This window comes from Empidonax traillii, unplaced genomic scaffold (genome assembly GCF_003031625.1).
Source record: "Empidonax traillii isolate 1590-97213 ecotype Southwest subspecies unplaced genomic scaffold, ASM303162v1 scaffold851:size265644, whole genome shotgun sequence".
Classification (NCBI taxonomy): domain Eukaryota; kingdom Metazoa; phylum Chordata; class Aves; order Passeriformes; family Tyrannidae; genus Empidonax; species Empidonax traillii.
The window spans coordinates 107441-128391 of NW_020956044.1; the positions used below are offsets into that span (position 1 = coordinate 107441).

The window sequence follows — 20951 nt, forward strand, 5'->3', positions numbered from 1 at the left end:
CCTTTTAAAAATATCCTGGATCAAGCAATGCTGTGCATTAAAAATATGAACCAGTTCTTCCCAAAGCTAAAGCATATCTGACAGAGCTTACTCATCAGACATCCACCCACATTAAAGCATCTGTGAGGCTCCAACCCATGTTGCTCATGAAGACACAGTCACACTACAGTGGTATCATATCTGAATTAAAAAGCATTGCTGACCCTGCTGGCTCTGCTCAGACCAGTTCAAGTATTTCTGTTACTATGGCACAATTAATTCATAACACAGCCACAGACAATGTGGTTTCGCTGTACAAAATCACAGAGCACTGATAAAATTTAGAAGCAAACAGCAAATACTGAGGTAAATTTGAAGTAATTGTCAAATAAAAAGCAGATCTCTTTCACTGATGATGTGTTTCAGCAATATCTTCCCACACAGAGCATGTACTCAAATTTACCACGTTGTACCCCTGTAATGACAGGCCTGGATTCATCCCACCTAAGCACACTCAACAAAGTCAGTGGTCCAGAAGCACAGCCTTCTGACATTACTGGAGAGAGGATGTGCATCTCCAAGAGGCAATTGACTCCCTTGGAATCTGTGGAAGCTCTGTACTGCACACAGACATAGCAAGAGATGCACAACCTCACAGTTTACCATCTATCTAGGCAGAAAAGGGTAATATGATGGTGAAGCAAGTTAGCCTAAGGCACACAGTAGCTCAGATGTTGGTAGAACTACAGCTCTTCTTGAGAATCCCAATTCAAGGCCACAGGCAATATTATCTTAAACAAAGACAACAGAAAAAATGCTTTTGAATGTCTTAAAAGAATAGTGTTGTAATCAGAGACAAAACAAAACAAAAAGGTTTAATTTTATTATTTAGCTGTTGCCAATTATTTGAATCTTCTACTTTTTCATATTCTATCTTATCTAGCTAGTATTGCTCTGAAGAAAACTTCTAGCTTCAGCAGGAAATCATTAGCTAATCTTTAGTAGCACTTGTGGTCTGTTATCCTTTTGTTAACAAACAAGATAGTCTAGCATTGTTTTCAGTAATATTTTGATCTGAACAGTTCCTGTATTAGGTTTCCTAACACTGACAATATGCTTATGAGAAAATTCTCTTTTGAGTGAAATCTGGGTAAAGGATTAATATTGGAAACATACATAGAGTCACTATAGGTTTAATTGTTATGGAATTCAGTATTTCTGGAAACCAATACTCTATTATTGGAGCCTAATATATTCTTAAAGCTGTCATAAAAACATGGTCCTATTTTTATAAAAATAAATTTACAGAAGTTTTCTGTCCTGAATAATGCTGTACTTTGTTCTTTACTCTCATATCTCTTAGTTTTTGATGGAAATTACCTCATTCTTCCTACATGCTCTTCTAAAGTTTCTGATCAATTTGCCATGTAATAGCTAGTGTTCATTCATTTTGTGTAAGTTTTCTGCAGTGACTCCTGAGTGACTAGCCGCTTACCAAACCTAGAAGGTTTTTTTATTTTCTCTGATTTGTTTCCAATTTTCCAAAGTTATCCTTCCCAGAAAAATACTTTGAGTGCAGAGTACTGCCAACCTACTAGGCTGAAATTCAACTTTAGACATTTGGAATGCAACAAAGGACAAATCACTGAAACCAAAATACCTTCATATATTTATTTTTCATTCCCAGAATATTACAAAATGGAAGAAAAAGCCAGGTTTAAAATTTATAACTGTGAATAAAAACAAATCACAAAGAAAGATACTCAAAATCTGTCCAGATACCAAGCTGTTTGAGAAACCAATGTTCAGATGATAATTCTGAGTCTCCCTTCCTTAATGCTGCTTATATTCAGCTTCTACAAATGTTGTTCAGTCCCTGCCTAAACCATTTGAAAAGAATCACTCAGGAACTACGAAGAAAATCTTGCATAATGTTCAGATAATGTAGAACACAAACCAAAAAGTGTCCAGTCAAGATTTTCAGTCAGTAAACAGATCTGTTTCATAGTATCTTATTAAGATCAGCCACTGTACTAGAAAAAGGCTTTATTCTCCTTTTGCTTCCACAATTTAAAGTCAGCTATAATTAACCTTTTTGTAAGTCTATAGACCTCTGGGGGATAAAAGAAGGTGCAGCTTCATACCCTTTACAAAAATATTACACAGGTTTACAGAGCTGAGGATCTGGTCTTATGTAAAGTAATGCTAATACAAAAAAAAAAAAATTAAACGTTAGTTTCTCATGTTGTCAATGGTTTACGTAGAAAAAAAACATTGGGAAGAAAATAGCTTTTTGGAGATATTTTAGGGCTATGGAAGAAAAGCAGAAAAATAATGAAATTTGCTTATATTTTGAACAAATGTCTCTGTACAGTACTTTCCAATTTTGCTTGGTCTTTACCCAGTGTAAATCAGTACATAATTTTATAAAATTTTGGTAAATTACCCACTGTCTCCATTTAAATCTGAGACACTTTAGTAAATGTCAGTCTAGATGCAGATAAATTAAATCTGTTATTCATGTACAATCATTTGCACAAGTATAGCTTGTTAAAAAGGTTATTTAGGCTATGGTTTCTATAAGCACACTGATTTTAATCCAGAATTAATAAAGTAAATAAATAAACTTACCAAATGGCGAATAAAACTCTGTGTGCATTTGATTTGTAAATATATCTGTAAAATATTTTATTAACAGCAGGTGGCAACCTTTGAAAATTGGACTGTAGCAACATGGTTTTACTTTTATACAAAAATGAGAATTATTTCAAGAATGCTTTTATATGCAGAAGCTGGATCATCTGAACGTCTGCTTATTGAGAAGATTCATATTAATCTATTACTTTTGTGGTTTTATAGAGGAAGCCTGCATTGCCTATGGAAATTACAATTTTTTTTAGGAATTCAACACAAATTCAGTTTTGTACTGCTTTTCAAATAATTAAAGTTTTATTAAAATTAAAGACATCATTTAAAATGCAAGTTAAATTTGGTTAACATCTACAGTATAGGTTTTTAACTTTATAACTACAAATAGTCTTTTTGTTGTTCTTCAAATGCAATGTGATTTGTTGTTCTACTGTACTGAAAATATCTTGAAAACTTTTCTTTGATGGCTATCAAGGGATAAACATGCTGCACATGAAAATATGGGCTTGATAACATAAAATTCACATCTGATATGTTTCTCATTTCCTGACACAAAGCATCTCTGCCATTTAAGTGAAATGTCCAAAAATTAAATCCCTAGATTGATTTTTTGCTTCTTCTTGGCTTGCAGTTCAGATCACATAATTTCCCAAGCGAATCGCTAGAACATCTTACCCTACTTACACCTTATTTTGTTATCTTTCACCTATCCAAAATGCATTCTTTTACTTTAGGACAATGCGCCTTGACTGATAAATAATACTTGATTCAACAGTTATTCTTCTTTTTTCACCATTTTTTAAGAAGCTCAAAACTACACTTCTATTACTCACTTTCAGTGAGAAAGACTTAAATCTGTTGGGAGGGCAAAGAAAAAGTGCTGCAAAGTAATATATTTAGGCATTATATTAAAACAGGAAATATGTAATTTTTCCTTTTAAATTAGTTTCCTTTTTAGAAAACGTTGCTCATGTATTCATTCATTCTCTACAATATGGTAAGGTTAACTTTTTCCCCTTTATTTACTGCAGTGGAATTTACCCCATATGTATTACAAAGATGTCACCTGTACACTGGATAACAGGAATTCCATGATTTACACAAACAGCTCTGGTATTCTCAGAAATAGTGCATTCAAAGAGAATTTCTGTAGCAAACCTTTGGCATTCCAAATACTATAGGTATTCCTAGGAAATAAAATATTTTTTGATAAGTTTTCTACTATGGTACTGATGCCCAAAAAGGCAGTAAAAATCAGACTGTTTAGAGACAGTATTTTAAGTCCTTAAACTGCAAGGTATTTATTGCGACGTCAGGGAGCCCCCAGCTCGGGCTGGGCAAAGAGCTCCAAAGTGGTCAAGTGAAAACAAGCAATTTATACAGCTTCTAATCACAATTACAACATAATCACATGCATATTCATATTATTGCATCATTAGATTACAATATTCATAGCGGGTGGAGTCAGGGCAGAGTTTGAGGCGTGGTCTCTATTTTGAGGAATATTATGGTGGGAGATCTTGCCTGACTTCATCCTGGGGTCTTGAATTTACTCCTCATCTTCGGGTGACCTTCGTGACCTTCTGTCTTTTCCATTGTTCTATGTTCTGATCGTACAGGCTTGAAGAAAACCTTGGCTCTAGGCCTACTTCACCTATTCAAATGTCTACCTTGGCTTCTCTGGATGAGATTTATGGGTGTTGAGCTCTTTGTCTAGTGTTTGATGTGGTTCCTTTAAGGTCTGATGCCCTCAGTACAGAACATAGCCTTCCTGTAAGTAGTACAGGGGGGTAAGGGGCTCTTATGGGCTTACAGTAAAAGTGTTTCACTTAACCCTTCCTATTTCAGTACTGTGGTTTATTTAAAACGTGATGCAGTGCTCATATATCCAATTGGGATAATTTTACACCTAGCTAGATAAACGCTACTGAGAAAAACATCAGTGACTTGTCTAAAGCAAGGCCAGATACGGCTCTTTACAGCTACTGCTCTATGGACATTGATCTTGTCTCTCCTCAAGATATCCATTAAAGTAAGCCATACTGTAGTGTAAATAAAAACAGTGATTATATTTTCATCTCACCAGGACACCTCTGTTCACTGCATCGTCTAACTTCCTCTCCAGTTCCTTCACACTGTTGTCCAGTCACAGCAGCACCTTGACAGATCCTTATCCGCCTCTCCCAACCACCATCACAGGATTTGGAACAGCCACTCCAATGGCCCCATTGGTTCCACTGGCCATTTGCTGTTTGGAAAAATATAATTCAAGTGGTGACAGGATTAAAGCCATAAAGTAGAATACATAAGTTGTTCTTTACTTGGATAAGAAAAGAAAGCCCCTCCAGATATAACTAACAGTGGCAGAAGTGGTATATGTGGGCTCATGAAAGATGAGGAAGTCTCTACTTGTCTCCTAAATATGGGACGGTTGTCTAAATGACTGGCGTCTCAAGATAAAATAAAAAGAACTGACACACAATAATTTTCACTTGGTCTGCAAAACTGACATTCATCTTTTTTTTTAATTTACTTGTATAGTGCTTTTGTACAGTAATGGCACACATTTACAATGTGCACTTAAAAAACTAAATAAAAACATTTTTGAATGTGATATTCCAAGATCTTGATTTTGACATTGCTCTGACAGAGAAAATGAGGCTTAAAGGTAAGTACACACATAATCTACACAACCTGAAAGGCTGCTTTTGTACTGTCAGAAGATCCTGAAGTAGTCTCAGTGCAAAAGCAAATCAGTTCATATACATTCACTTTCTAGACTCATGGAAAATTTGAGTATTTTCAGCTTCAAACTAGACTGCCTAAAACTGCTGAATGTCATTTAAACAGCGATAAACCCAAAAAGCAGTATGTGCAGCCTGTCATGTAGCCTTTCAAGGTGCATTCTTTAGCTTTTCACCTCATCAAATAAATAAGAATGATGACCTAGGTCTCAGAGAATCACAACAGAATAGTTAGGGTTGGAAGGGACCTCTGGACACCATCTAGTCTCCAACCTCCTGCCAAGGCGGGGTCCCCTAGAGCAGGTTACACTGGAACGCATCCAGGTGGGTTTTGAATGTCTCCCGAGAGGGAGACTCCATGACCTCCCTTGGCAGCCTGTTCCAGTGCTCTGCCATCCTCAACATGAAGAAGTTCTTCCTCATGCTGAGGTGAAATTTCTTGTGTGTCAGTTTATGACCTCTTGAGTTTTAGCCTCCTTCTGGGGGTGCCTGCTCTGCCCCCTGCAGCCCACCCAGACAAGCTTGCCACGTGCCCGCTGTCCTGGGCTGGACCCGCTCCGTACTCACCCGTGCACTCGGGGTTGTAGCACTCCCGGCTCTCAGCCCAGGGCCCTCTGCACTCAGAGCCGCCGTGCGCGGCCGCTGTGCACTGCCGGCTGCGCTGCTGGGTGCCATTGGAGCAGGTCACTGAGCACTGGCTCCACGAGCTCCACTCCTGCCACTGTCCGTCCACTGTCGCGGTGGGCACAAAAGAGATGGACACAGCACAGTTACCACCGGAGCCAGGCAGGCGACCACAGCCCCTCAGGTTGGGCCCAAGCTGGTTTCTAACCACAATCAAATACAGAAACTGACATTATGAGCTGCTATAAAAGAATTAAAGACTGCTTTCCTTTTTCTTCAAGTAAAGAGCACTCCCTTTCCTCTAATTGCACACTAATATAACAAAGGATAAATAATGATTTTGGTCACATACATTTTGAAGAGCCTTATGAAAAAGAAGGTCTTATAAAAAAGACTGGTCTTTTAAGGCAAAAGTGAGGGACCATCTTGTATGATGTAATTCTGAGCCTTTTGAAGTGATTTATTAGAGTTTTAGTGATAGTTCAGATGAGTCACCTTATAAGATCATTGGTCCTGACCATGAAACTAGGTGCCTTTAATTGAATAGAAAAAGGAAAACAGAAGTTACCACTTCGTCTCACAGTCTCTTCTTTATACTTACAATGCTGAATATACCTTTGTCATTCATCCCCCCTATAAGGTAAATGATCTCAGTTCTTCAACATTCTTTTGAGGAAAATGTAGGAGGATAGAAACAGCCTGCCTTCCTCATTGGGTCTGCTGTTGTGTTTGCATATCATGCAATCTTCTTTCTGAATCTGGTAAGTTAAATGTCTACACAATACGGATATGATGACCAGTTCTGTATTTAGTAATTTGCATTAGCCCATGCATTTGAGGGTGGATGCAGAGTCTTCTGAGTGAAGGCTAATGACTGTTATTTTTACTTTTGTATATCAGACAGCTTCTTGGAGTAAACGAAAATAATAATAACCAAGATAATAAAAAATTTATCCCAATTAAGATTCCATACAAATGAAAAATTATATGGTTATAATACATAACAAGACTAGACAGCATGTTTGAAACAGGTGAGCATTATGGGATGATTCATGACTAATTGTGCTAATTCAGAATCCTGCATCCATACAGACTTCAGCAATCATCAGTTCCTTATTGCCCTTGCAGTTACCCCATATAAACTCAAAATGTAGGTTTTAATACAATTTAATTTACTAAATTAATTTAATACAATACTCATCCTTGAAAATCTGGTTTTAAAACTACTAGTGCTATCAAAGCACCACTGCTAAAAATGAGGAACTTCACTTGGAGCACTTGCCAATCCCTGGTTTCAGGATTCTTCTAAAGGAGGAATGGAATAGCAGCTCCCTGAGTTGAAGGTGTTAATGAAAACAGGAAGCAGAATTTTTAAGTTATTTTTTAAACATACTGTTCTATACGGGTGCACCGCTCTTCAGTGAAGTATGGAGGTGAACTATTTTACTACTGTCAGACATGAACCACAGAACATTTCAAAGATACTGTCTGTATCTCTAATGCCAAGAATCTCAGCAAACAGTGACTTGGAGAGTTTTTGAGGCTTTTCCCCAAAGTTCTATATAAATATTCTATGTAATGCTTTATTGTGAATCACTTCTCAGTGCAGATGCTTTTGAAGCTACGAAGTTGAGCTCTGATAATTTATTCTGCAGAAAATGGAAATCTTTTCAAACATGGAAGCTGGCCCCACTCATTAATCATAAAAGCTTTACATGAAGAGGAAACCATTGAGGAAATTACATTTCAATGCATCCTCTTCAGTTTTATTCATGGCTATATAGTATTATTTAGGGTAGGAAAGATCGAATCAATTACTATACTGTCTTCAGAGAAAACTCATTCTGTGGCTTCTCATATATATTTCATACATCTCCCTTTATCTTTAGGAGCAAATAGCATGTGAGTTTTCTCTTTCAGAAATATCATTAAAAAATAAAGAATTCAAGATGAAGATTCCATTATAAAGTTGGATGTGCAAATTGCATTTAACATTGAGAAAAGATTAAAAGTGCTACTTTTAAATATAACAGTATATAACTTCCTCTGAAAATCATTTAGGTACAAATAACTGTTCAAACTCCAAACAGCTAAAGTTTGGACTCGATGATCCTTGTGGGTCCCTTCCGACTCAGCATATCCTGTGATTTTGTGGTTCTGTGACTATTATAAATAACTTCTTTATGGTTATTGAACTTTTTGTAATATTCAGATATTATATACACATATATATATGTACACACACATTTAGAAAAATTAGGTCTAAATTAATTATAACTTGCAGACAAAACAAGTAAAAATCAGTTTTAAAAGAACATATGATTTTTTTAAGTTAGTTTCAGTTTTAGTGGGTGGAAGATTTAACATGAAGCCCATTCATTTTTTATTTGGTTAGTGATGGTCTTTGAAATTACAGTAAACTTCTAAGTGAACAATTCAAACAGATACGGTGAATACAAACTGTGTGACCTCTGAATATTTCCCTTTAAGCCATACTCAGGAAGTTGTTTGCCTTTTGGTTCTCCAAGACCCATCCTGAATCAAGATTTTCTACACAAGATACTGTGCCCTACAGAGACTGTACCTCAAAGAAACTAAAAATTGCTTGCTTGTGCAGTATGTTGAACAGAATTACCATCCTGATTATATACTTTAATCCCAGTCATAATTATGAACAATATTACCCAGCTACTCACTTTGGACAATGTGGTTTTTTTTCCTATGTGCAAAGAGCTATGAAAGAAATCACAAACAATCCACATAAAATGCACAGTAACAAAGCAGAGAGTTGCTATATTAGCTCACCAGGGCAGAGTGCAATATTGCAAGGTTTGTGTTGTGTTTCAGGTCCATCACATGATCTTCCCCCATACTGGGGAGGTATACATGACCTTGTCCTAGTTCTTTGGCCTCGACCACATGTGAATGAACACAAACTCCAAGGTGACCATTCCTCCCAAACGCCATGTACTGCAACAAACCAGACAGATTTTAACCAGAAACAGAGACATAAGTAACAGAAGGATTTGAAAATAAACAAGATCAATATTTTAAATGGGAATTATTTTGCCAATTTCAAGGAAATCAGTACATAGGTAAACTTTATCAATGGAAAATAAATACTTTTAAAACCTTAGATAATTTCAATTTAAAAGGCATATTTTCTCCAAAACATATTTGATTTTGAAACATTTTCTCAAATCTTTAAACTAATCTCACTTTCACAGTTTCTGTTCTTTCACTCTTTTAAGAAAGATGACTTCCTTTTTGAATAGTTATGACATCTTCAGTGCCTTATTTGACATGTTTAATAGCCCTGATTTTCAGGAGACTAGTCTTTGTGAAAATCAGGCATACACCTTCTGCAACAGGGCAATGTTGCACAACATTGTCTAAAAAGTATAAGCCATCAAAACTAAGCTTTCTTTTGAAACCATAGGAATTATCACATAATTTATTACTCTGTCCCCATCATAAATTGGGGCAGTTATCTTACAATTTTTTCAATTGCTTAAATGCAGAAATATGGCAGCACACGTGCTTGACTATATTTCTCAAAAATTCCCAGACCACATCAGCAAAAAAGATATGTGCTGTTTCCTTACATGAACATATTCACTGATTTAACAGACACAGTAATACACGTATCACTCTTAGAAAAATGTTCACTCAACAAACTCCAGATACCTTCAGAGTACACAATAAATTGCAAACATATACCAGTATTTTTATACACAAATATTTCATAAAATTAATATGAAGAATCATAGAATATGAATCTTTCTCTCCCTTAAGTATTTTCAACCCTAGGAGAAACTAATATACAGTATCCATGTGAGCTTACATACCATATGCAATGCCTTGAGAGAAAAAACCTGGAGTTATGTTCTCAGAAAGTTATCTAATACAATATAGAGTTAAGCATGTACTGGTAAAACAATTCCTTACATGCATTGGTAAGACAGTTCTCTACAAACTGAAAAAAACTGAAAAAAAAAAAATTCACAACATTACAGAAGAAATAGATTTTGTGGTTTGTCCTCAATTTTTTTCATCACTGTGAAAGAACTTCTCCTATATAGGTTTCCTTTGCCCTGAAGGCATGTATCACCTGCCCAGTTTCTACAAATACAACCCTTTTCTTGTAGGGATCAGAATAACATTTCCCGAGGTGAAATTCAGTTACAAGGCTGCAGAAGGACACTCAGCTCCCTGCCATATTATCACAAATTCATCAGTAAGATCAAGGGGAATTCTGCAAGTAGGTAAGTTTTACCGCCTTTCAATAAAAGTAAGAAAAATTGTCATTTCAGATGCTATGTCGAGATAAAAAGTTTGTTAGCTAACTTCTGAGAAATTGTACCTGACAGAAAATGTCAAGCTTTATTCAGGGAAGATTTTAACCCACTGAATAACAGCTCAATCAATGAAAGGTTTTTGGCTGGTCATGTACAAGTGGTCAGAAAGAACCACATCTTATATGGCTAGCTTTATTAAAATTATCTTATTCTAAATATCACATCCTTCTGCATTATATTAAAAAAAAAAAAACAAACAACCAAACAACCAAACAACCAAACACCACTGAAACAAAAACAACTCAGGAAGAGTCCAAATTAATGTTAAAGTGACAGATTTTGATCTAGTTAGTTTAGAAACCTTGATTAACTGTGACATTTTGGACAAAAGCAGAAAGCCTATCTCTTCTAAAACTAGTAAACTGATGACTGTATCTGCATGGAACTCTTTAAGATTCACCTGTTCTCAGCAGGCACTATATTCTGACAGCTATGCTGATTCAGCTATATGATCTAAAGAATTGTTTTTTCTCATTGGCAAAGCATTAGATTTCAAATCCAAACTTATCTCTAAGATTCCCAATTTTTATCATATGTGAAAAATTAATGAGAAACTAACTTGTCAGATGAGATTCCAAGCAGTAGCCAGTAATATCAATGATATAATTTCATCTCCTGACACCACAAATGTTGATTAAGATGTTCAGATGCAAAAAGAATTTCAAAAGGCATAAAACTTGGCAAAACAAAAATAATACAAATTCTCTAGAAAAACTACTAATTTAAAAAGGTCTTGACACTACGTAGACACAGTGTGAGGCTTTGCAGAGTTCACGCAAGCTAAGGTCTATTGTTTAATTTGGAATTTTGATTTTATGCTGTCAAAGCATTTTAAGTTAGTTGTCTTTATTTAAAAATAACAAAAACAAGTGCTGAGGTGCTCTTTAAAGATACTGTCTTAACTCAAAAGGTTGTATATTTCTTCTGGCAAGAGTGACTGCATATTAGCAGCAACACAGAATAATTCTTTTGTGAGTTTGTGTCTGAAAATAAGACAAAACGTTTTGTCCACTTTGGGTGGACTCAAACTTAGAGCAGCCTCTATTTGTTTGTGGTCTGAATGGTCCAGAATCATCTTTCATGACAAATTTTAGCTCATTGAGTAAAAATTTCACAGTACGTCTTGCACATATAGACTTGTATATCTGAAACCAGTAGACAAATAATAAAGTCCAGGATGGAAAAGGCATAACATCAAAAAACCATTGTCAGCAAACAAATATCAGTGAGAATTAATATGTTCAATGCACTACAGAAATGCCCAGTATTATCCAGATCAGCTTTAAAAGAACATATTAATTTAAAATTTCTTACTTCTGAACTTATTTTTTTTTTTTATATTTCATTTACATTTTCTTTCTTACTTTCTAAAGGAAAAAAATCCTATAACATCTGAGGAATTATAGCCAGATGAGCTATGCCAAATTACACCAGATGGAGAGCTGGCCCGCAGAGGAGTTACTGTTTTCTATAACACAGTTTCAGATGCAAGATTCATTATTTGGGACAAAAATATTCAGATTATTGCCAACTTATCTGTCAAAAACATTGCTAGCACATCGAGCTTGGATTACTGCAGAGCATCTTTCCCTTCTCTCTGCCACTCTGTGAACCTAATCATGTTGAAGTGAACACCCACAGTGTTCACAATATGCAACTGCTGTGAAGTGGGAGGAGGCGTGAGGCCATGCTGGCCTTCATCCTACAAGCATATTTTGGAAGATTTTTATTGGGGTTTAAGTGCTATTGATTTGTTCAGCTTTAAACTGAATAGACACTGAAAAGTTGTTATGGTCATTAACCTTTCATTGTAAGTAGTACTGGCGCAGTACTGTTAAATATCTTCATCAGTGACATAGACAGTGTGATTGAGTGCGTGCTCAGCAAGTTTGCAGACAACACCAAGCTGAGTGGCGTGGTTGATAAACCTGAGGGATGGGACACCATCCAGAGGGATCTGGACAAGCTTGAGAAGTGGGCTCATGTGAACATCACGAGGTTCAACAAGATCCTGCACACAGCTTGAGGTAACTTGTTATCAATACAGGATGTGAGATAAAGGGATGGAGAGCAGTCCTGTGAAGAAGGACTTTGGGGTGCTTTGAGAATGAGAAGCTGGACCTGAGTCAGCGATGTGCACTTGCAGTCCAGGAAACCAATTGTACCCTAGGCTGCATCAAAAGAAGTGTGGTCAGCAGGATGAGGGATGGGATTCTGTCCCTTTACTCCACTCTGGTGAGATCCCACCTGGACTCCTGTGTACATCTCTGGAGCCCTCAGCACAGGTTGGAGCAGGTCCAGAGCATTACCACAAAGGTGATCAGAGTGATGGAATACCTCTCCTATGAACATAGGTTAAAAGAGTTAAGATTTTTCAGACTGCAGAAGAGAAGGCTTCGTGAACACATTACTGTGGCCTGTCAGTACTTAGAGGGAGCCTCTAAAAGAGATGGGGATAAGCTTTATGATAGGTCTTGTTGCAATAGGACAAGACAAAGAAAAAATTACCAGCCAAAATAGAGCTTTTGAGCATGCAAACGTTTAAAATGGTGGAAGGATGTAAGAAAAAAGCTCCTTTCTGACCTGAGAAGTATAGAATAGTCCTTTTGGGTGAGCATTGTTTAGAAGTTTGCTTGACAACATGATTTTTAAGAATTAACTTTTTTCCAGTTTACTTTGACAATGAAGATTGCCAATTTTGAAAGTTAACCACCTTTCCTCTTCTTATTTAATAAGAATAAGCAAGAAAGCAAGCAGAACTACCTTTCTTTGCGAGAGCTAGACTGTGTTTTCATGTTCACTCTTCACCTAGCTTCAAATAAATCTTTAAATCTATCTTTGATTTTTTGCAATGTTTGTTCTTTTGTTTTTGACATCTCTTCTTTCACTTCTTATTTTTGTACTATCAAGTTTAGAGTTCTTTTGCAGTATATCCCACCTCTGGCATACTCTAAGCTAGCTTAACCATTTTAGAAATAGCTGCCATTTTTGTATGGAAACACTTCAGGTGTTAAAATTCAGCTCTAGCTAGGCATTTCTACTCTAAAAGATTAGAAAATCTCATGTGAATTGCTTGTCCTAAACATGGTAGAAAGGCTTTAGGTGCTGAGAGCAGTTCTTATTACAGTCATGCTTTATCCAGAGACAATCTTTTAAGTTGTTTTCCATTACAGAGGTCCCCTAAATGCTTATAATGCTGACAGAAAACCTCTGATGGGATCACATATGCCCTTTCCATTGGATATTTTTCAACACAAAGTAACAGCATGAAAGTTTGATTCTATATATTACTACTCGTTGAGACAGAGTCCAGGGGTTCTCTGCCAGTTTAGTTTACTTAGAAAACGGAATGAGTTTCCCCAGAAGCTGAAGACAGCTCACCACCCTGTTGGGATCAAATGTTACAGGGAGCTGAGGAATTTGTACATCTCGAGGGTGGCATATATATTTTTTTTTGCGTTGCAGTCACAGCAGAGGGAAATTAATACAGTCATGGGGCACATGCCTTCCCTTTTGTTTCACATCACAGATTAATCAGATCCACAGACAGAGTCTAAAGAAAGATGTGCCCTTTCTGCAACAAACCTGTACACGCCTGTCTCTTCTCCTTACTGTATAACTGCTGCTGAACTCCAAGGATGTCCAGATCTCTTGGAAAAAAGGAGCAGGAAAACTGTGATGCAAGATACTCATGACCCTTACCACATGTCAGACGTAAGAGAGTTACTTTTGTCTGATCTTTTTTTCCTTTGATGGGTAGCTGTTGCCCTTTCTTGCCAGAACAATGTAAAGGGAAGTCCATGAAAACGTAACTGCAGTGAACTGTCTGGCCCATTGCCTAGAAGACAGTATTCTAAATGACAAAATCACACAATGGTGTCAAATAACATGTGTTAACTTCACCCTCCTATTAATTTAACTCTGTTTCTTAATGTTTTTATGATCTGAATCTCTTCCCTGATTTGTCTTTTGTACTCATGCTACCTTCTGTTTTCTGAATGAAAATGAAAGAATGTAGACTTTTTGAAAAAATCTGAAACTGTCAGAAAAAGGGGCTCTTTTTCCATATCTTGACTGTTCTGAAAGTAAAAATAACAACCTACATGAAAAGATTTCACAGCTGAAGAGAATTACAATTTTCTTCTTTAATTGAAATGCCCTTATGAAAACCATATTAATAATAAAAAAATTATATAGTTTCAAATTCTTATCATTACACAGTTAAAAAACATCCACAATTTTATTTATTGGCTGCTAACACTACCTGGACAGAGGGCAGTGTTATTGCAAACCCTTGATTCTCTTAAAGGGCCGCTGCAGTGTGTCCCGTAAGGTGATACACAAGTTCTGGTTCGCACCTGCGACCCTTGACCACAAGTAACTGAACACGTACTCCACTGGGCCCACTCTTCAACACCAGATTCACCTGTATTCAAGACAACAAACAAACATGAATATAGACATAAGTATTAATGACACAAGTTTTCTGTTTGTTTTTTCTTTTTTTTTTTTCCTGAAGCTCATTATTATCTGCTCTTACAAATCAAACGAAAAAGTAACACACCAAAATAAATATTTAAAAATTCATGGAGTAAAGCAGCTGTGAAAATGTGCAATGAATAGGAAACAAAGACACCTACAGTGCTGCAGTCACATAACGCCTGTCAGAGGGGAACACTTTGATCTCTTAGCATTATTTACAACTTTATGAAAACTACTGCCCTCCAACACTTCAGAAACACTGCCCTCAGGATGCTAAAAGAACATTGAAAAGTCTTTTTATATAATAGCAAAGGATTTGTCTTTGAAATTTGTACTTATCACTCTAGAATTAATGCTCAGTAACAGTTTAAGGAACCCTAACAGTAAGGGAATTCCAGTGAAAGAACCCCCAGACAAACCAAACCCCTAATGTCTAATATTTTCTGTAGTGGAGGAGTTATTTAGCATTTGAAAGAAGTTCCCTGGAAAAGAAATAAATTTTAACCAGAACTGTTGGAGAGTAACTTTGGTTTGATCTTTTGCTGCACAGATCTACTGCTTGCTTTTAACCTACAGGTGTGCTCAATTCTTGAGTGTGCTAGACCTCATTACTGCACAGTACATACCACTATGTTAAAATTGTCACATGTGTTTTATTAATACTGTATATTAGAAAAGAGGAAATTTGTTCACTGGTGAGAGATAGCACATTACATTATTTTTATTTTTTGAAAGCAAGTAATGCATAAAGTCTTCCTGCATGGATGCTTGGGAAAGAGTGTTTAATTTCCATGAACAGCTATACACACAATTCCTTTTCCAAAGGAATTCATGTTCAGAAAACTAGATCCCTTGAGTATTCTCAGAAAGCAAAAGCAAAAATAATGGAAATATACCTCACTGAACAATTTGAGTAAATAATTATGCATTGATGTTTAGCTTCTTCCACTAAAAATCAGAATGTAAAACAGCATGTTGAAGTCTCTGTTGATTTTTAAATGTATGTCCTTTTTCTAACAAGTGGGATTTTGTTTTAAAATCACTAGTGTTATACAATCTGCAGACTTGAACAGCTTGCTTAAAATTTTAGTTATCTCAATACACCTCCAGTCTTCCAAACGTTTTGATACTGATCACAATTGAGAGACTGTCTGCAAACTAGGTGCTATCTTCCATGAACACAGTAAATGACATACTATTTCTTGAAAATGTGCTTTTGTAGTAAGAATCTGCGAATCTGCCCAAGTTCTCTTTTTTTGTTTGTTTGTTTGGGGTTTTATTAGAGGTCAAGCATGAAACCTTTGCAAAATGTCTTCTTTGCTACAGCTCTAAGAAGTAATCCTGAGGCTACTCAATGCTTAAAAAAAGAAGTGCTTCTTATTCATCAGTAAGACAAAAGGCTTTATAACTAGCACAAAAATCCCTTTGCTTTTCATAACATTGTATGCAGTTCTATAAATTTCTATAGACAAGGACAAAATTATGAGGTTTTTACCTCATAAAATTCACCAGTGATTTTTGTAGGAATTTCCTTTTTTAGGGGAAAAAAAATTAAAAGAATAATCACTGATTATTGTTTTAAGAATTGTTCTAATATGAACTTAGAACTTTGATTAGGCTTGGGTTGTTACGTGGCTTGGGTTCAGGTTAGATGATATAACATGGTTAATAAATTTAATATGTGGGTGGATGTTAAGAATTATAACATACGCAATATAAGCCCTATTTACATGGTAAAAAGACCAGTATTAGCATGGGTTTCTAGGGTAGTATTTTATGTCTTTTCTTACTTCTTTGAAGTTTGACTTTGCCTTTGTTAAAATGGTTTAGATAAGAGGTCAAACAGTAGAAAAAGTCAAAACTATATTTCTCAAGACATTCCTCATCATATAAAACAGTCATATATACTCAGTGTAAATTATCCAACGCAGACGTGGTTACACTGCATAGCTAACAAAATACAGAAATGAAGTATTTAAAAAATTAAATTTTTGATATCTTAAAGTGATAAAAATGTTGCTCTTAGCCTTTGGAATATGATGAAAAATAGCAGCAACATGATCCTAAGAAGTGTGACTGTATGGAGTGAATTTTGAAATAATAGTAACTATTAGAACTTCTGCAGATATATGTACTGTCCATTCAAAATAGGTATAAATTCTCGATATATTTTATCATACATAAAGGATACAATGCTTAAACATTTGCTGGAGGAAGGTCCTCCACACTAACATGATGTACGTTGCAAAAAGAGTGATATTAAAAGAAAATAAAGAACCAGTTACCTCACCAGCTGCCTTGCTTTCTTTTGTTCAGTGCATTATAATATTTTGGTAATTTTTAGATTTCCAGAGTATTTTGTACTGTTGTATGATTATTACTTATTTTGAAAGATCTAAAAGGAGGGCATATCATATCATAGTTAATTTACCATTTTCAATTTAACCACGTAAAGACTTTCATATTTTCTAGAGTAAACCTTGATTGCATAATGTGCAAATACATTTTCCATTGCTTGCTTTATCTTTTCTCCATTTTTTTCTTTTCTGAAATGAAAATTTCAAAATGGCTACTTTTTTATTTTCCTTCTGGTTTTCTGTTATTCAAGAACTCTTACATTTTTATATCTATCATATTAGATCTAGAATCTCAAATTAGCTACTGGCAAGCTACCAAACCCTTATTATCCCCTGCTGCTTGACATGTAAGAGGAAACATAACTTACTGTACGGAAGGCCTCATTGATCTGTGTAAAACTTACCTGCATTATACTCTCTAAATCCCATAACACCTAAGGGAAGGATCAATCCAAACACATAAAAGGACAAATACAGAACAATAAATTATTCACAAAATATTTTTAATAATTTTTTTAATGCCTCATATCACTCCCCCAAAGCAGCAAAGTGCATATTTTAATACCACATTTTAAACTCTTCCATTCCCAGTAAAACTTGGTGGATTAAGTACTCCATACTAATAGTATTAAATGCTTTTCATGAATCTTTTCCAGGACAGTTTTCTATTCCTATCTCTCTGTCTTTTTAAATGATACAAATATTTTGTTGCACTTTTGCATCTGTTTTATTACTACACAAAATAAAATATCAAATAGGCTCAAAATAAAAAAAAATCATTAACTCAGTATTCATTTACTATTAGGACTTCTAAGTACATGGATAATTTAATGAGATATGAGTGTTAGAAAAAAACCCTTATGAATCAGTTTAAGAAGATATCACAGTAATTTTATTGCAAGAAAAATTAATGCATTAGAGGTGAAGAAAATATGCAATGATCACTACAAAAAAAATCAAAATGAAGAGATGAAAATTAGTATGTTCAAAAAGAGCACAGTATTACTTGAAATGTGTTAACCTACAACATGGAAAATACAGATTTCCTCAAACTTGGGCATGTAAATCTGTATGCTCATACATCTCACATGCTTTCAGAACAGGACCTTGAAAACCAAGCCTGTATAATTTTGAACGTTCATCTCCCACTCCACACACACAATCTATCAGAAGGTGATGGTATAAGTGCTTCATTTATAATGCAGTTCTCTAACACCCATAATAGATGCACTGCAATGCATGACTAGAAATCATCAGATACAGGTTTTAAGTGATATTATTAAAGTTTTAGGGATTTATATGAGGAAAGAAACCAGATAATTTTACTTATTTTTTAATAATTGTATGAATTCAGGAAGCAGCATAAAAGCAGAGGTGTTATTCTATGTAGTAAGCAACTAACATTCTATGTCTGAGCTAGGTATGTAAGTAATAAGTTCTACTTCCCTGAACAAAAACTGCCTGCAGGCATAGAAAACTCTAGGCTACCTTCTTCCACTACAGTTGCTTTCAGCAGTAACTAGGAGTTAGCCGTAAAAGCAGTCTTATAGATTAATAGGAGGTAAACAGACTTCTATATTCTAAATTATTTTCCAAACAGATCTACACTGATTGGCTATACATGTATTTAGATTGCTTAATATATTGATTTCTGCAAATCTGTTAAGTAAAGCACCCTATTACTAAGGAAGTCAACATGCAATATAACTAGAAGCAATCATAGCTCTTTTACTTAAGTGCATAAAAACTGGAAGCATTATGTATGACTAATGTAGGCATATATTCTAGGTTAGTAACTATGGAATATAGAGTAAGTTGTTTCAAATCCATACAAAAATACGGGGCACAAGATTGTCAACGCAGTAACTTACTGGAATGGAGTGTGTAGGGTACCAATAAAGAGTTAGATTTTACCAACAGACACAGGTATTTTCATTGATGCCAAAATGAGCAGTAGTTTTGCTGCATAAGAGCTTAATTCAACTCACTGAAATTTTATTATTGACCTCAAAGACAGCTGTGGTAACTGTTGGTAAACAGGCCTTTTTTTTTTTTTTTGCCTTTTTTTTTTTTTTAATTGCTTCAGCTCCAGGTTTCCAACATCATTTTGGTATCTTTAGATAAAGAAGATGAAGTTGCTCAAACAAAATTAGAAAATATGTTTTAGATGAAAAACTGTTAGATAATTTGCACATCCAATTAAAAACTACTTACGGCCAATTTCATTTAGCAATTATGAATCTGGAAACTAGAGAATAGAGCATCGTGCTGGGCCAAAGATAGTAAATGCTGAATGCATGCACATTAAAGTCACCTCAGTAATTAATTAATTTGATAAATGCCTAAAGCTGGGATTAGACCTCAGTCTATTTATAAAGACATTCTGAAGCATGTTCTTATCGTCTTTGAAAAAATGTTAATATGTCACAGTGAGCTGTCCTGTGTCTTGTACATGTAAGACTTCTTTTACTACCAAAGAAATTCATGCTTACGTTAAATGATTCAGTATCCACATTCACAGTGCATGTTTTTGTATGACCTACCTAATTCTCAGCTACTTTATTTATGGACTTTAACTGGTGAAAAAAAAAAGTAAATGATTCAAAAAAAGTATCAGCTTAGAAAACTGACAAATATGCAGCAAAAGATTATGGAAACATGCAGTGGTTTTGCTAAAATTAACAACAGTAAATAGAAAAATGTAACTGATGTATTACCAGTTTGTGCCATAAATTTAGCAGCATCAGCTTGTTCCTGAGGGACCCTTTTCTCATGAACAGATCGAGGTCGCTGACTTTTAATTGTATGATCTCCCATCATTCCAAATTCTAAAGACAGAATAAAGGTTTATGAAAGCTTGTGTGTAGACATTTCTCAAAAGTCACATACTGTCTCATGCAATATGTTCCTAAACATACCTGGAAGCTGCTGATAAGAGTCAGGCAAGTGATCATGGTAGTTAACATCAACTTAACTTTGCTACACTCAGCTTTTAATAAATACTTAAATTTATGTCTGCAGATTTTCCAATATGATTTTACTGTATGAACCAACATTCAATGCAGTGACACATACTAAAAATCAGCTGTATAAAACAGGACAAAAACAATTATTCAAATGCAGACATTTTATCCCTGTATCTTGAATCAGTGCAAACCACACCAGAAAATGACTGTGACAGTGATAGACATTGCTGTTCTATGGCAGAGCCTGCTGCTCCTCCAGAGGACTTCTATTTCTGCACTCATCTTTCAGGCTGATGAAGCCTTCAACAGAGATAATGAGTCATCTTTGGGAATGGTGGCAATGTGAAATAATAATTTAGCCAAAGAACTGTTTAATTTTTAGGCTGAGCCTAGCAGAACAAATGCTCGTGATCGGTTTCCTTTCCGAAGCTTCTCAGTTAAAAAGACTACAGGCTATATCTTGCCCTCCACACCGATTTTAATAGGGAAACATATGAAAAATCAGTGACACAAAAGCCCAGATTGTGGGACACAGGAGTGCTTTAGTTTTTTTATCTTATCACTGCCATCATCTTCCCTCTATGGTCCTGTGCAAACCTCTTAGACTTCTATCTTGGCTCCATTTTTCCTCTCTGTGAGTTAATGTGGAGAGTCCTTTGCACTTAGAGAGGGACTGCTGCGCCTTCAGCACAGTTCCCTCTGATCCTTCCAGGCACAAACAGCTGTCTGCAGCTCCGTGCTAAATATTCTGTTTCTGCTGGGACTCTAATTCAGGAAGCGTGTGCTGGGGAA

General features: G+C 35.6%; 1 protein-coding gene across 1 annotated transcript in view; it reads right to left on the reverse strand.

Annotated features, from left to right (window-relative positions):
- Positions 1-20021, reverse strand: part of LOC114067036 (adhesion G protein-coupled receptor B3) — a gene marked incomplete at its 5' end in the record, with an annotated part of 99356 nt that extends 79335 nt beyond the window's left edge. The window contains 6 exons of the mRNA XM_027902213.1: positions 4712-4876; positions 5940-6104; positions 8802-8966; positions 14619-14780; positions 17598-17627; positions 19911-20021. Of these exons, the coding sequence (XP_027758014.1) occupies positions 4712-4876; positions 5940-6104; positions 8802-8966; positions 14619-14780; positions 17598-17627; positions 19911-20021 (798 nt within the window). The remainder of the gene's footprint in view (positions 1-4711; positions 4877-5939; positions 6105-8801; positions 8967-14618; positions 14781-17597; positions 17628-19910) is intronic.
- Positions 20022-20951: the final 930 nt, after the last annotated feature.